Raw genomic sequence first — 12,823 nt, 5'->3', positions numbered from 1 at the left:
CTCTTCAGATCGTATAAATCTTTCATCTTTGCATCTAAGACATCAAAGGACTCTAACATCACTGACACTCTGACATTAAAGCAAACTGACAACAAAGAATTATTTGCTTAATTAATCCTTTGAAGTGTTAAGCCAAAAGCAGTTTGATGAGACATGGTTGCAGTCACTTATGAGGAGGAATACTTCCAAGTGTAAGATGTTCCAAAAACACAGTAGGTGCTCGGGCCCTAATAATCATTTCAATTTCAGTTTCAATAGGGCTCGGGCCCTAATAAGAAAAATCCTTACAATTTCAATTGGGCCTCCCACCGTTCGGTGCTCGAGCCCTAATAAATTCAAAACACACATACAAAAAAGAAAGAGAGACAGACAGAAAGACAAACAGGAAAAAGACATGTACAAGTGCACAGACAAGGAGTCTCACCTCAGGTTCCTCTGTTGAATCAACACTGATGTCCTCCTTGAGAATGGAAACAGCAGTGCTGACCTCTGGAGATGGTTTTAGAACCTCGAGGTCACGTAGGAGCTTTATTCATTTCCTCCACTTGACCACCTTTAAACTGCTGGCCCTCTCTTTATGGCTTATCCCATCGTGGGTGCCAACCATGTGCTTGCACGGCCGCTTTCTTACAGACCTCGTTCAGGTCCATGCTGGAAGCCGGTGGGCTGCATGTACCATCCTCGGACGCCAGCCCCGCGGCTTTGGGGCTGATCCTCACATTGTAAATGTAACTTGTGTAGTTTTCCTGCAGAGATCCAGAGGAAGCCTGAGATCTTCAGTACCTCTCAGGCTGAAAGTTGCTGCCCGATACCTGCTTGTCCAGGGTGCTGTCACAGTCTATGATCAGGGCTGGGGAAGCTGTTGAAGGAACCTTTCTACTGCATACAGGTAAAAGATAGAGCTCCACAGACTAATGATCGCTTAAGCTGAAACCTCATGACTCAGTCAATATTACTCACTTCACTAATAGCACATGCAGGTATAGAGTCAGTAACAAATGTCTCACAAACAATAACAATAAAAGCTGTGCTTGGTGCATTTACCAAACCAGCCTGAACTCAAATCAAACTATAATAGTCGAGCATCCAACACTCCCCTTAAATTCACTCAAGCTGCTACAAATTCAACACACTTATTAGTATCAGTTCCCTACATGTGCCTGACATCTTTCATCCAGATCCATGAGTAATTACTGCGGTGAAAATTTTGAAAAATAAGTCCTCAGGAGGTAGAGCAGGTTGTCCAGAAGCTATGATCAGTCTCTGTGCTGAAGTGTCCTGTGATGTTTGTGAAACAGAACACGCTGCGCTCCAGATTCACTGTATTCTTTATGAAATGCTTGCGATGCACTGCCAAATGTCTCAACTCAATGGGGAACAGAAATCTTAATCTTAATCACCTTATGTTGCCTTCCACATTTACATGGGTAGTTTCATCATTAAAGAACTAAACTTGTCATACATCTTACAAAAGTTCAACTCTGGTGATCCTGGCCTTTCCCAGCACTTTACAGTCAGAGTGAGTCTGATCCTCAGTATGAATGCTGCAAGCTATGGATCAGAGAGATGGAGTAGATGAGCTCGCCTGTTCTTGCCACATCACCTTAGTAAGTTACCAGCTGATTGAGTGACTATGATACATGACTTGAGAAATAATCAGAGTATGGCTGTGCAGTCAGGGAACTGCCCCTGCAACAGGCTTGGCTCAGGTTTAAAGGAATAGTTCACGGACTCCAATGTTAAGTGCTTTGAGTGGTCATGAGGACTAGAAACCCTCATCTACAGGATCCTTGCAAGGGAAAACGTGTTACAGTTATGTGAGAAATATTAAAAAGCAATATATATTTCATTGATGAGGTTTTGCTGTTCGAAACATTTCATGTGTTAACTCTGGCTTTACACACAGAGCATTTTTTACACAAAATAAATATGTCAACTAGTTTCATTGAAACCTACTAAGATCCTGACAGTTGGGATGCTTTCACTCTTCAGTTCAGCTCAGAACATCAGAGAGAAATACAAATTGAAGCTTCTGAAGTATTTTATTTGAAAATGATCAACACACTGCTCAATATTTCCATGATTATAATGGAACATTTCAGTGAGAATGAGCTCATCACACACTGTTGGGGCCAGTTTTTGATCATTTGTTTAGAGTAAATTATTTTAAAATTTCCATTTTATTTATCATTATCTACTGTGAGTAATCAGATGATTCACCAGTTGTGGAAGGGGCAAGAATGGGTCAGTTTTTTTTATCTCAGCAACCAAGTAGAAAATGTTGAGTCTCACGTCAGACTTGTGTTTAGTATGAAGTAAAAATCAATCTGCCAAATGAAGGCAACTGAATAAATGACTGCAGAGCTGTGAGTTTGACTGTTCAACATTTGAGACAAGAAGTGGAGCCCTGGTAATGGGGCTGTTTGAAAGAAGATAAAACAACAGGCCTCAACAGACTAACAGGTCTCTCTGCTTGGTTAGCAGAAAGGGTCGGAGATCACTTCATCTTCTGATCATAAACGTAGTTTCATCAACAGAATTCTCAAACACCATTGTGTTCATTTCACTTGTTTAGTATAACTTGTTTGTTGCAGGACTTCATTCATGGTTTTGATGGTGGCACTACAGCACCAGACCTTTTACCACAGCTGCTACCCATGGCAAACAGAACCTCAACATTTAATAAAACAAAAGTTATATTCTAGCTTAACTATAAACGCTCCAACAGAGATTCAAATCACATTACACCGTGCAGGCACGATTCTTACCATTACTTTTTGGCCAGCGACATATGATTTAACAATAGACTGAGACACATGCTGCTCTGAGACTTCCTTTACCAATTCACTACTCAACAAACATACCTACAGCTCCCCTGTAGGGATGGAGGGTTTAGATGATAAGCCTGTGGAAACTCTAGAAAACCAAGCTGCACATCACAACTGGTCACCCACCTGCTGTCACTTCTGATTTAGGGTCTTCTGGTTTCAACACGTACCTTTAAAGTTTGTCAGATGTATATAGAATTTAGGCTCAGTAATGTGGGTGATAATGATGTTATTACATAAGAGCATAGTCTTGTTGAAAATATAACAACGCTTCAAAGAAAAAGCCTCTTGACACTTCAGAAACACAATCAGATATATTCAGAAATAGTGTGGTTAAGAGGAATTTGAACATAAAGGTAACACTTGCAGAAACACTTGCCGTTTAGTCAAACATTTTATTGTAATTACACTAGCATTAGCCTGTGACATGTGAATCTATAAATATAAATCAATATGAGCTAATATTGATACCAATGTTCTACAAAAGTAATGGTCAGTTTATGATGTTCTTAAATAATTGTGTTAAAATGAAAACAATCACCCACCAGTCAAGACAGGGATTTAAACAGCTTTAATAGCAGCCCAAAGTCCCTGAACTTTAGTTCAGCTCCCCTGAAGCTTCTTCATAATAAAGCTGCTGGGTGGTGCGTCTGTGAATATTGTCCCCACAAAAACGTGTGTCCCCCACAGAGTGTGTCTGATCATTCTGCAGCAGCCTAGGTCCTCGATCTGGAAACCCAGGTGACGGTACCGGTCATCGGTCTCAAACAGTGTGTTGTTGGTGTACGAGCCAAAGAACTGGAGAAGAACACACACATTTATCATGTAGTTATCTAATTGCAATGCTTTAATACACAATGAAAGTTAAATCTCATCTACAAATTTCTAGCATCTCACTCCACGTCATCAGCAGCTTTAAACTTTGTCAGTGTAACACAAACAATACCTGAGTGTCTGTGCTAAACCAAACTACTGAACTAAAATAAGCTGAAATGAATTAAATGTAAGTGTCTAATCCTAGATGACAGAAACTATTTCAGCATGAATTGAAACACAATCAAATCTGAACAGTGTGAAACTAGCAGAATGAGATTTAAATGAGGAATTTTATGTAAATGGTTTATGTAAGAAGTTTACCTTACCAGAGATTTGTTGTCAATGCTCAGAACATGACACATTTTTATACTCTACTTCAGAAACATTTCGTCTGTACTACAAAGATATTATTGCCAATAATGGTAGCTATTGAAGGTTTCATGAAAGGGTCATGAACAGCTGAGGTTAAGCTGATATTTCCTGATTGATTGCTGTGGAAGCCCACACTGGCTTTACTGTACTGACACATCTATACATAACAACAAGCCTCCACCTAGCTCAGACTAGCATTGATCATCTTGTATCTACCATCTCATTTCTGTTCTACTTGCACAAATATTATCCTGCGAGAGCAGAGCTGTAACCGGCTCAAACTCGACCTTCCCTTCCTGATCTCAACAGCTCAACACTCATTTGCTTGATTGTATATTTGATATCCAGAATGAATATTCTACAATTAGGAAAAGGAAAAACTCCCATTTTAAATACATACAGCGCATTTGTCACTAGTAATACATTTATGATTGTGGGTTTCTCTGTCATTATGTGAGGTCTCCACTTTGTTATATACAGTGCCTAAAGATAATGAATGTTGTGACATGGCGCAAAACAAATACAATTTTAATTGAATAATTATCAGACCTAAAAAATTCTAAACAGTTACAAACATTCATTATGTAATATTGAATATCCTAAAATACTGTGCATCTGAAACAAGATTTGTACACCCATAGCATAGACTGTATGAGCCAGAGTAGGAACGCTGCCTCGTGCGGATGGTTTTCTACTCACAGATAGTTTCGTGCAATTGTATGAAGTACATGTGGCTAATTAAATGCCACATGTCGTCGGGGTGCAGCGTTTCTGCTGATACACCAGTCAGGTCAAGGTCAGTTTCCAAATGAAAGCAATTTCATTTTATTTGAATAGGGATGTGCCATCCTTTGCAAATCCAAAATCTTTCATGCACACTTGAGACACTACAATTAGGTAATATAGGCTGATAAAACAAGTATGTTAATGTTGGAAAGCAGCGACAGCAGCACATGGTCTTTCACATTCACTCTTGAGCTGTTCAGACAGTTGTGAATGTGAGTGTTTAACTTGAGTGACAGTTATAATCTTACCGCCAGGCCTGAGGAAGGGTCGATAAAGTCTGCCCAGAATCCTTCTTTTAGCAGCGCACAGCAGATCTCCTGGGCTCCATCCACGAACTGCTCAGAAGATGACATTTGTTATCAATGTGCGATAAATGCATATAATCAACAAAATTATTTTTTAAAGCATTTTATGCACTTCTGACATAAAGGGAAAAGAATTGACCCTCTGTGTTCGACTGCATACGTCTCACTACCTGACATTACAAACAAATATTATGATGTGAAATCTACTTATTACTCTAAATTAAAATTATTCTGTACTGAAGAGCCCATTTCTTGCTTTCCTCAGCCTTGCCCTAAATACTATAATTCAATTCACTCTGCCCATGTTTAGATTCTTCTCCATAATCAGTCGTAATGGGTGGCGTCTGGTTGGTCCCAGATTTATTCTGCAGCATGACATGGAGCAGTGACACTTTGCCAGAACCATAAAGATCTGACCCCCCCCACTTCTGAGCAGGAGAATCAGAATGAATCCGCTAACGAATATAATAGGAATATTATAGAAATACTGCAGCCAAGCCCTTAGTTACCATAAACATGTTCCGTCACATTTCTTTTTAAATGTGGGCTATTTATTTCATGGAATGGGAAAGGACTTGACATTTCTTTTACAATTACAATTTAGTTAGCAGTTTTTGCAATTCATTTCAGATGGACAATTTTCAGACCTATCATGAAATCAGTTTTTCTAAAATATTGTACATGGACAGCACAAGTACATTAAAGTTCTTCTTATTAGTTTTAGTGACGATGCAGTGATTTACTGCACAGTGCGAGCTTGTAAAGAATATATAAGGCTGTGGGTCTGGTTGGAATCCATCAAAACAGGAGGTATAAATTCTTCACACAAAAAATAAATATATCATTTTGTGTGTCCCACAAAATAAACAGGCAGTTTTATAATGATTCTTCTTTTAAACTTTGACATATTTCACAGAGTTTTTGTCAATGACTATATATGCAGTTCTGAGAGATAGTGAGGAGAATGTTCCAGTCACTTTAACCATGATGTCCGGGTTGTGCACTTCTTGTGTTGTTAGTGACAGGTGAAGTTTATGTGCACCAAATGTTGGACTTTTTTCTGTTTTAATCATGCCTTCGGTGATTCTGGCTTTATCTGATTACAGATAGTAATTCCTTCAGTACTGTACAGATACTCAAAACATCTGATTAGTGTTGGTGGTTATTGTTGAAGTGCAAATGACACGGTAAAAGGAAACTGAACTTTTAATGTGCATCTGCCCTGATCCTGAAACTCTGACTGTAATAGTTTTGAAGTGGAGGGCTGCTGATTTAAAACCGAGTTGACAGAGTTTTCATTCCTGTGGCTGCCTTCTGTCCCTGATTGGTTCTGACACTCCACTCATATCTTAAACAATGCTTTAATTGATCAATTGGGCTTCCTCCTTTTTACTATGTGCCTTGCATGAAGGCAGCAGCTGATAGAGCAATTATGTTTTTTGCTTTTTAAAATGAATAGGCTGTTGCCTACCCATAGTCTCCACCAGTAAAAAAAAGACCCTTCAGATCCCAAGAAAGCCGCTCACCTTGCTAAGCATCTTCTCTCTCTCCTCCTCAACATCAGCACACCATGATGTCATATCATTCTTGGTCTTCTGGGTAACTGTCACCACCATCATACCAGAGGATGGAGCCTCAGGAAACATGGACTGGAAATCTGTTCATCACATCAGAGGAAACACAAATCACACAAAGCCATTGCTTCTCATCAGCTAAAAGAGCTAAACTCTGTTGTTGCTCTGGTTGTATATGCCAGTCCAAATAAAGAAGTTAGATTTTGTGGATGATGGTTGGAGGAGTGCAGTGTCAATGTTGTACCTTTCTGTAGTAGCTCAGGACAGGACTGTATAGCACACTCCACACTGGAATTATCAAAGTACTGTTCAGCTCTACTGACACTCTGAGAAGAGGCTGGGACATCTTTGTCCTAACACAAACGTTACAAAAGTAAGTACACAGTGAGTCTTCCCTTGCTTCATTATTTTCTGACACTAGCTGTCACTGTCCTCATCACTATGCAGAGGAACACAGTGGTGATTTGTTGTAAATGTTTTCCTTTCAATTGTACTTTGATTTGCTGTTCAATCAGGTTCACTAGTGAGTTACATGTAACTGCATGTGGTCAGAAAAAGTACCCATGTTCAAATTTTAACACTTACAAAGTCTACAATGACCTGGGCCAGTATGAACTCATGTCTCTCACTACTGGACAGGGATGACAGCACATCAGGGACCATCTTGTGTGACAGACTCTCCTTCTGCTTTGTTATTCCTTCCATGTGGCATTCAAAGCCTACATTACCAGGCAGCTGGAAGCGCTGGTCCTGGGGCCCAAAAGGCCCCATGCTCTCATCAGGCCACACTGTCCGCAGTCCTGAACCAGTGAGGGGACAACAGGGCCAATATATGATTAAATTAAATAATCTTAGTGTTTTTGCTTGAAATTCACTGAATTTATGTTTATACAGCATGATACCATGTATTATATATATAATTTCATCTCCCTCTAATTAGTTTTGAAATATAACACAAAAACATGTAGGACTTACCCATATCAGATAGAGTGATGGCTACGTGTGGTTCATCAGAGCCTGAGGAACCAGCAGCAGAGAAGGCTCTGGCTCCTGCCACACGATGCACTAGCACGTGAAGTCCTGGGAGGTAACTGACCAGCCTGGCTCTACGGCACAGCACCTGGACACAAGCACAACACATCATATTAATAGTAGTCTCTCTCTCTCTCTCTCTCCCTATTACCACACACACACACACACACGACTTACACTGGCCATCCTGTTGTGTCTCTGTCCACCTGCAGGGTCCAGTTATGTTCCTGTAAGAGCGGAAGACGAACAGTCAGGAGGTTTTTCAAAGCATCGCTGAAAGTTTGTGTAACAGTGAGATCTGATTCATCTGGAATCTGAGCAGAGTCTGCAGAGCCTCCATACAGACTGAGCAAACGTTATGTAAGATACATTGAATAACCGCCAACCTACAGCTCAGTGTAAAGAACATGACTTATCTTCGTCTGACGGTCATATGTGTCACAGCAGACAGTTAGTACTACAGAGCAGGAACCTACCGGATGGTGTGCCTCTTTCACTTGTCGTGAGACACAGCTTCAACTACAGATTAACGCACTTCACACACTCAGCTGTTTGTATGAAAACAATTCACCTTGAGTCAGCGCATGCGTGTAACGATGGGGGCTCGTTTCTTTCCTGGATTCATGGAGGGCAGGTGGCAAAAGGCTTCAAAACGCATTACTGCCCCTGCTGGTGCGGAGGATGAAGGGTCCTGAGCTACAGCCTATGGTTCTCTAAACTGCTACTTCTTCTTCATCATCTGCTTCCTCTTCTTTTGGGTTTAACGGCAGCTTGCATTTTTGTTGTTGCATTACTGCCATCTTGTGGTGTTAGATCACTCCTACAATGCCCAGTTTATCTTGACATCAGTCCTGTTCTTCCGAACAACTTCCCCAGATGTCTCCTGCCTTCTCCTCTCTCCCCACACTTCAGTATGCACTTTATACCTACTCCTGTTAGTCCTGCATTTTCATTCCTTTGAGGTATATCTTTCTTTCAATTCACTAGTACACGCTCAAAGGACTTGTTGGATGTTTCCTTGTGATGTGGAGTGTCCCATTCAGGTTGCTGTGTCCTATTCTGAGTCTAGTTATTTTCTGCTATTGTCTCCTGATCCCAGTGCTGCTGCCACTCAATATTGATTTCCTTACATGCAATAACCTTTGCTTCTGATTTTTATTTCCATTTTCTTTTTTAACAGTTTGCTTGACTAATTTCTCCAATCTCACAATATCCATAATGCTTATGTATGCAGGAATCCAGATTAATGGGACCATAGATTGTTCAACCCACTCCAAAGCCATCTGAATGGGATACACCTCTACTGTAGAAATATTCAAGAAGTTAGATGTTTGCTTGCACGGCTAGGAACTGTTATGGTCCAGTGTTGTTTTTTATTGGATCCGTCTATAACCTGTACTCTCATTAACTACTTTCTTTAAATTTATAGAATTAATTTACTAAATCCATACTTTACCTCGATGCCTTGACTTGCAGAATCTGAAGATCTGCCACAAGTGGTTCTAATATCCACCCAGGAGTTGCAGGCCGTATCACTGTGCAGCAGTACTCTATTCCATACACTCCCAGTATCACACTGACTCTGCTGACCCCCCCTCCCCTCGCACATAATTTATATCTCTATATTATTGGCATTATCACCAATCTATGCACCTTAGAACCACACGAAACTCTCTTACTGTATATATTGTTGTTCAATATTGTTGTTGTTTTTATATTGTTGTTTTTAAATTGTTGTTTGTATATTGTTGTTTGTACTGTGCACCAACCACACCTAGGCAATTTCGTGTATGTGCAAATATACATGGCAATAAAAATAATTCTGATTCTGATTCTCCTGAAGCTTCTTCAACAGTGTCCTGCTCTATATGCTAATGACTCAGTGACCAGACACTAAACATCTGACGTCATTTTCAATCATTTCAATGTGCTGAAAACCAACTGACATTCTAGTGTGTTCATTAACAGACCAGTCTGAAGGTGGACATGCTGCAGCAAGGAGCAAGAACTTGCTTATATTTTTTCCTCTATGTTTTTTTTTGCATTTGTGTTGTTTATCCTATTGGTGGAATGCTTGTATAAGCATAGTTTTGAATAGAGCTATATAAGTAGTTACCTGTAAACAGCCACTTGTCAGGATAAAAATATCCTCTGGCTTTGTAGATCAAGATCGATGCATCATTCCCTGGGGAAATCAGAAAATAAAACAAATAAGAAAAAAATCTTGCTATGTTAAAGAAAGTGATTACAAAAATATTGAATCCCCTCGTTTTCCATGCCAGATTTTAATGGTTTCTTTCTTGGCACAGTAAATCTGTAATCTGATGTAAGACATGACATTTATTGAACGTTCAAAGGTTCTATTTCGTTGCTACTTGTGATAGGTTGGGAACCCCAAGTTTCTGGTTATATGCTGGACCTTATTTGTTTCAAGATCTTCTTCTCCACTGCAATCCTCTACACACACTCTAGATGGCGATCCCTCACAGTTTCTCCTCATTGATTAAATTAAGCTGTGGCTACATTCCTAGACAGGCAGTAGAGTACAGAAGTATTCTAAAATTAAATCAAGATGCACCAAATTTCACACCCTCAAACATATCATCCCTAAATATGCTTAATTTTTTTCCCCCACCAAGTTTCAAGAAAATCCATTCAGTAGTTTTTGCATAATTCTGCTTGCAAAAAAACAAAACAAAGAGACAGACAGACAGGGGTGAAAACATAACCTCAGCAGAGGTAATACCCTTTTTTGTTGGATATGATGGGGATCAAGTTTCAATGGGTGGACAAAGAGCTAATGTTATCGATGTAAAAATCAGGCCTAATGATTACACTGCAATGTAGGGTATACATTATCCAAATAAAGTATGAAGTGAGAATGTACCAACCCTGTACCACTCTCGTACACACACACATACACACACACACACCCTGTGTGTTCCTCTCGTATTATCATGATGATGATAATTCAATGTTTTGAATTATCATCATCATATCATCATCATAATTCTAATATGTGGAGGCTTCCCAGGTTGGATTTGACATGTCACTCCTACTAACACTGATCAGAGGGGACCATCCGTGCTTTAATCACAATAGGGTATTCTGGGTGAACCATCAACCAACCACTTGAACCATTATCACCTTTTGGTGTAACATTCTACCATTATATGAATGTAGCTTAGTAAATGCAAATGTTGGGTTGGGTTAGGGTTAGGGTTATGTTTACTTTATTTGTGTATACTTTTGTGCTACAAAGCAAGTGAAGTAACACCATCATTCTTACCATTTTATATATATACTGTATATATATATATATAATTTCAATAATTGTATTCTAAATACAAGCTGCATTTACACATGGATTAACTTGGCCCATTTGTAGACACAGAGTAAGTGGGGGAAACAGGCCCTGCCCCACTTACATTACGACAGAGAGGACCTTGGTAACTCCTTCTTTATTTTTGTGGTGGTGGAACATCTGGTTAGAGTTTGAACACAGACATGTTTGGCCATGCTCTCTACCCCCAGTGACAACACTGGAGACCACAGAACTCCACTGGACCAAAACATTTAACAGTCTTCCACACCCACACTGTCTCTTCAAAATTACCTCACAAATGCAGTGTCACTGTAACAGCACAATGTTGGAAGCCAAAAGGTGCATGCATCATGGGAACTGGTTGATATTCTTTATTTTCGCTGTTACAGTGGCTTAGTGTGAGATGTTCTGTATTGTTAGTTGACCCACATTTCCTGCTCTCAGTGATTGTAAGTCATTTTAGAGGCTCTGAGTTCCATTAGGACGATGTCCTCTAACTCATTCAGTCAATACAACTCGTCAAGTGTACATGATGGTATATATATATATTTATATATATATAACTAGCGGGGATGAGTACAAGCAGCAACAACACACAGGAGTATAAAGGAGCAGTGGGGGTGGATGGGCTGGCTGTCCCCTCAGGGCCCTTCTCACTGCTCTTTTCTCAGTACTCTAAAATGGAAGACATATCTGTTTTGGGGCTCTTAGCAAGAATTCAAACCACTTTTCCAGTGAGTGCTCTCTCTTCTGTATGCTGTTGACAAATTAGCCTGTGACTTATGCTGAAGGTAGTTACATAATTATAAAAACTGACCATTATCCATGAGCATGCTCAATAAATGTCAGGTTGTCTTCCCATTATTGGGATATGCTTGGGATCCCTGATAAAACTGATGGTTGATATAAACAGATGGTCAGGGAGGTCACTAAAATCACTAGCAACTATATACAAGGTAAATATTCTAACTTATCAATTCTGCTTTATCATGTGTATGTTAACACAGGGTCAATGGTAAATTAATTGTGATAGATTGAGAAAAAGGTCAGCGCAGCAATATTAGCCCTGGTCATATAGAATTTGGGATATTAAAGCAAATATATACATAGTACAGCATGATACATACATTTAAATCCTACATATTTTGTAGTAAAAGGGAAAAGTGTATACAACAGTATTGCACATTGGGTAGCAGCCGTGGTTCAATAGCAGCACACTTGGTTGGCAGAACATAGTGCACACAAGAATGTAATTGAATATGCAACGTAGAACATTAAACACTGTGGTCACATGATGTCAAAGTAATAAATGGTAGAAACCTTATCATCTAAAGCTGGTGTTAATTTAAATAACAAATTAATAATAATTTTGAAACGTTGCAATCATATGAAACAAATCATCATGATTTTGTTTGCTCTCTGATGTGGTACATTTGTTGTTTTTCTTTGATTTATAACTCTCTCTTTTTTCTCTCAGTCCAAGAGTTTATTAACCTGTAGGACCCAGTACGATACCCTTGTACACGTAACAGCAGGCTCTATATAGAAGCAAGCTATGCCCACCAGAAAAATGAAATTTTATAAAAAAGAGTCCTGTCCAGACCGATAGAGCCAAAATAAAAAAAATGTATGTAGAACTGAGTAAATGACTCAATGACAAATACATAAATATCTATACATAAGTAAGAAGAAAGTTGTGTTTATTGGGTGAGGTAAAAGGCTCTTTATGTATTTATGTATTAATATCCCTTCTTGAATGACAGCACCCTTACCTACAGCTGTAAC

The 12,823-nt window shown here is 39.4% G+C and overlaps 1 protein-coding gene across 2 annotated transcripts; it reads right to left on the bottom strand.

Moving 5' to 3' along the window:
* Positions 1–3,384: 3,384 nt before the first annotated feature.
* On the bottom strand, positions 3,385–8,383 carry mmadhcb (metabolism of cobalamin associated Db). Of its 2 annotated transcripts, none has more exons than XM_053440542.1 (8): positions 8,285–8,383; positions 7,891–7,940; positions 7,657–7,801; positions 7,267–7,481; positions 6,926–7,034; positions 6,634–6,764; positions 5,051–5,137; positions 3,385–3,626 (listed from the first exon to the last, which is right to left on the bottom strand). In XM_053440542.1, the coding sequence occupies exons 2-8, from the start codon at positions 7,897–7,899 to the stop codon at positions 3,432–3,434; spliced, it is 891 nt and encodes a 296-aa protein (XP_053296517.1). In that variant the 5' UTR covers positions 7,900–7,940; positions 8,285–8,383; the 3' UTR covers positions 3,385–3,431. The 2 variants fall into 2 exon arrangements, with proteins under 2 accessions (XP_053296517.1, XP_053296516.1); XM_053440541.1 differs by having other exon boundaries at positions 8,190–8,320.
* Between the last annotated feature and the right edge of the window lie 4,440 nt (positions 8,384–12,823).

This window comes from Pleuronectes platessa, chromosome 14 (genome assembly GCF_947347685.1).
Source record: "Pleuronectes platessa chromosome 14, fPlePla1.1, whole genome shotgun sequence".
NCBI lineage: Eukaryota > Metazoa > Chordata > Actinopteri > Pleuronectiformes > Pleuronectidae > Pleuronectes > Pleuronectes platessa.
This window is presented reverse-complemented; position numbering and strand designations above follow the sequence as displayed.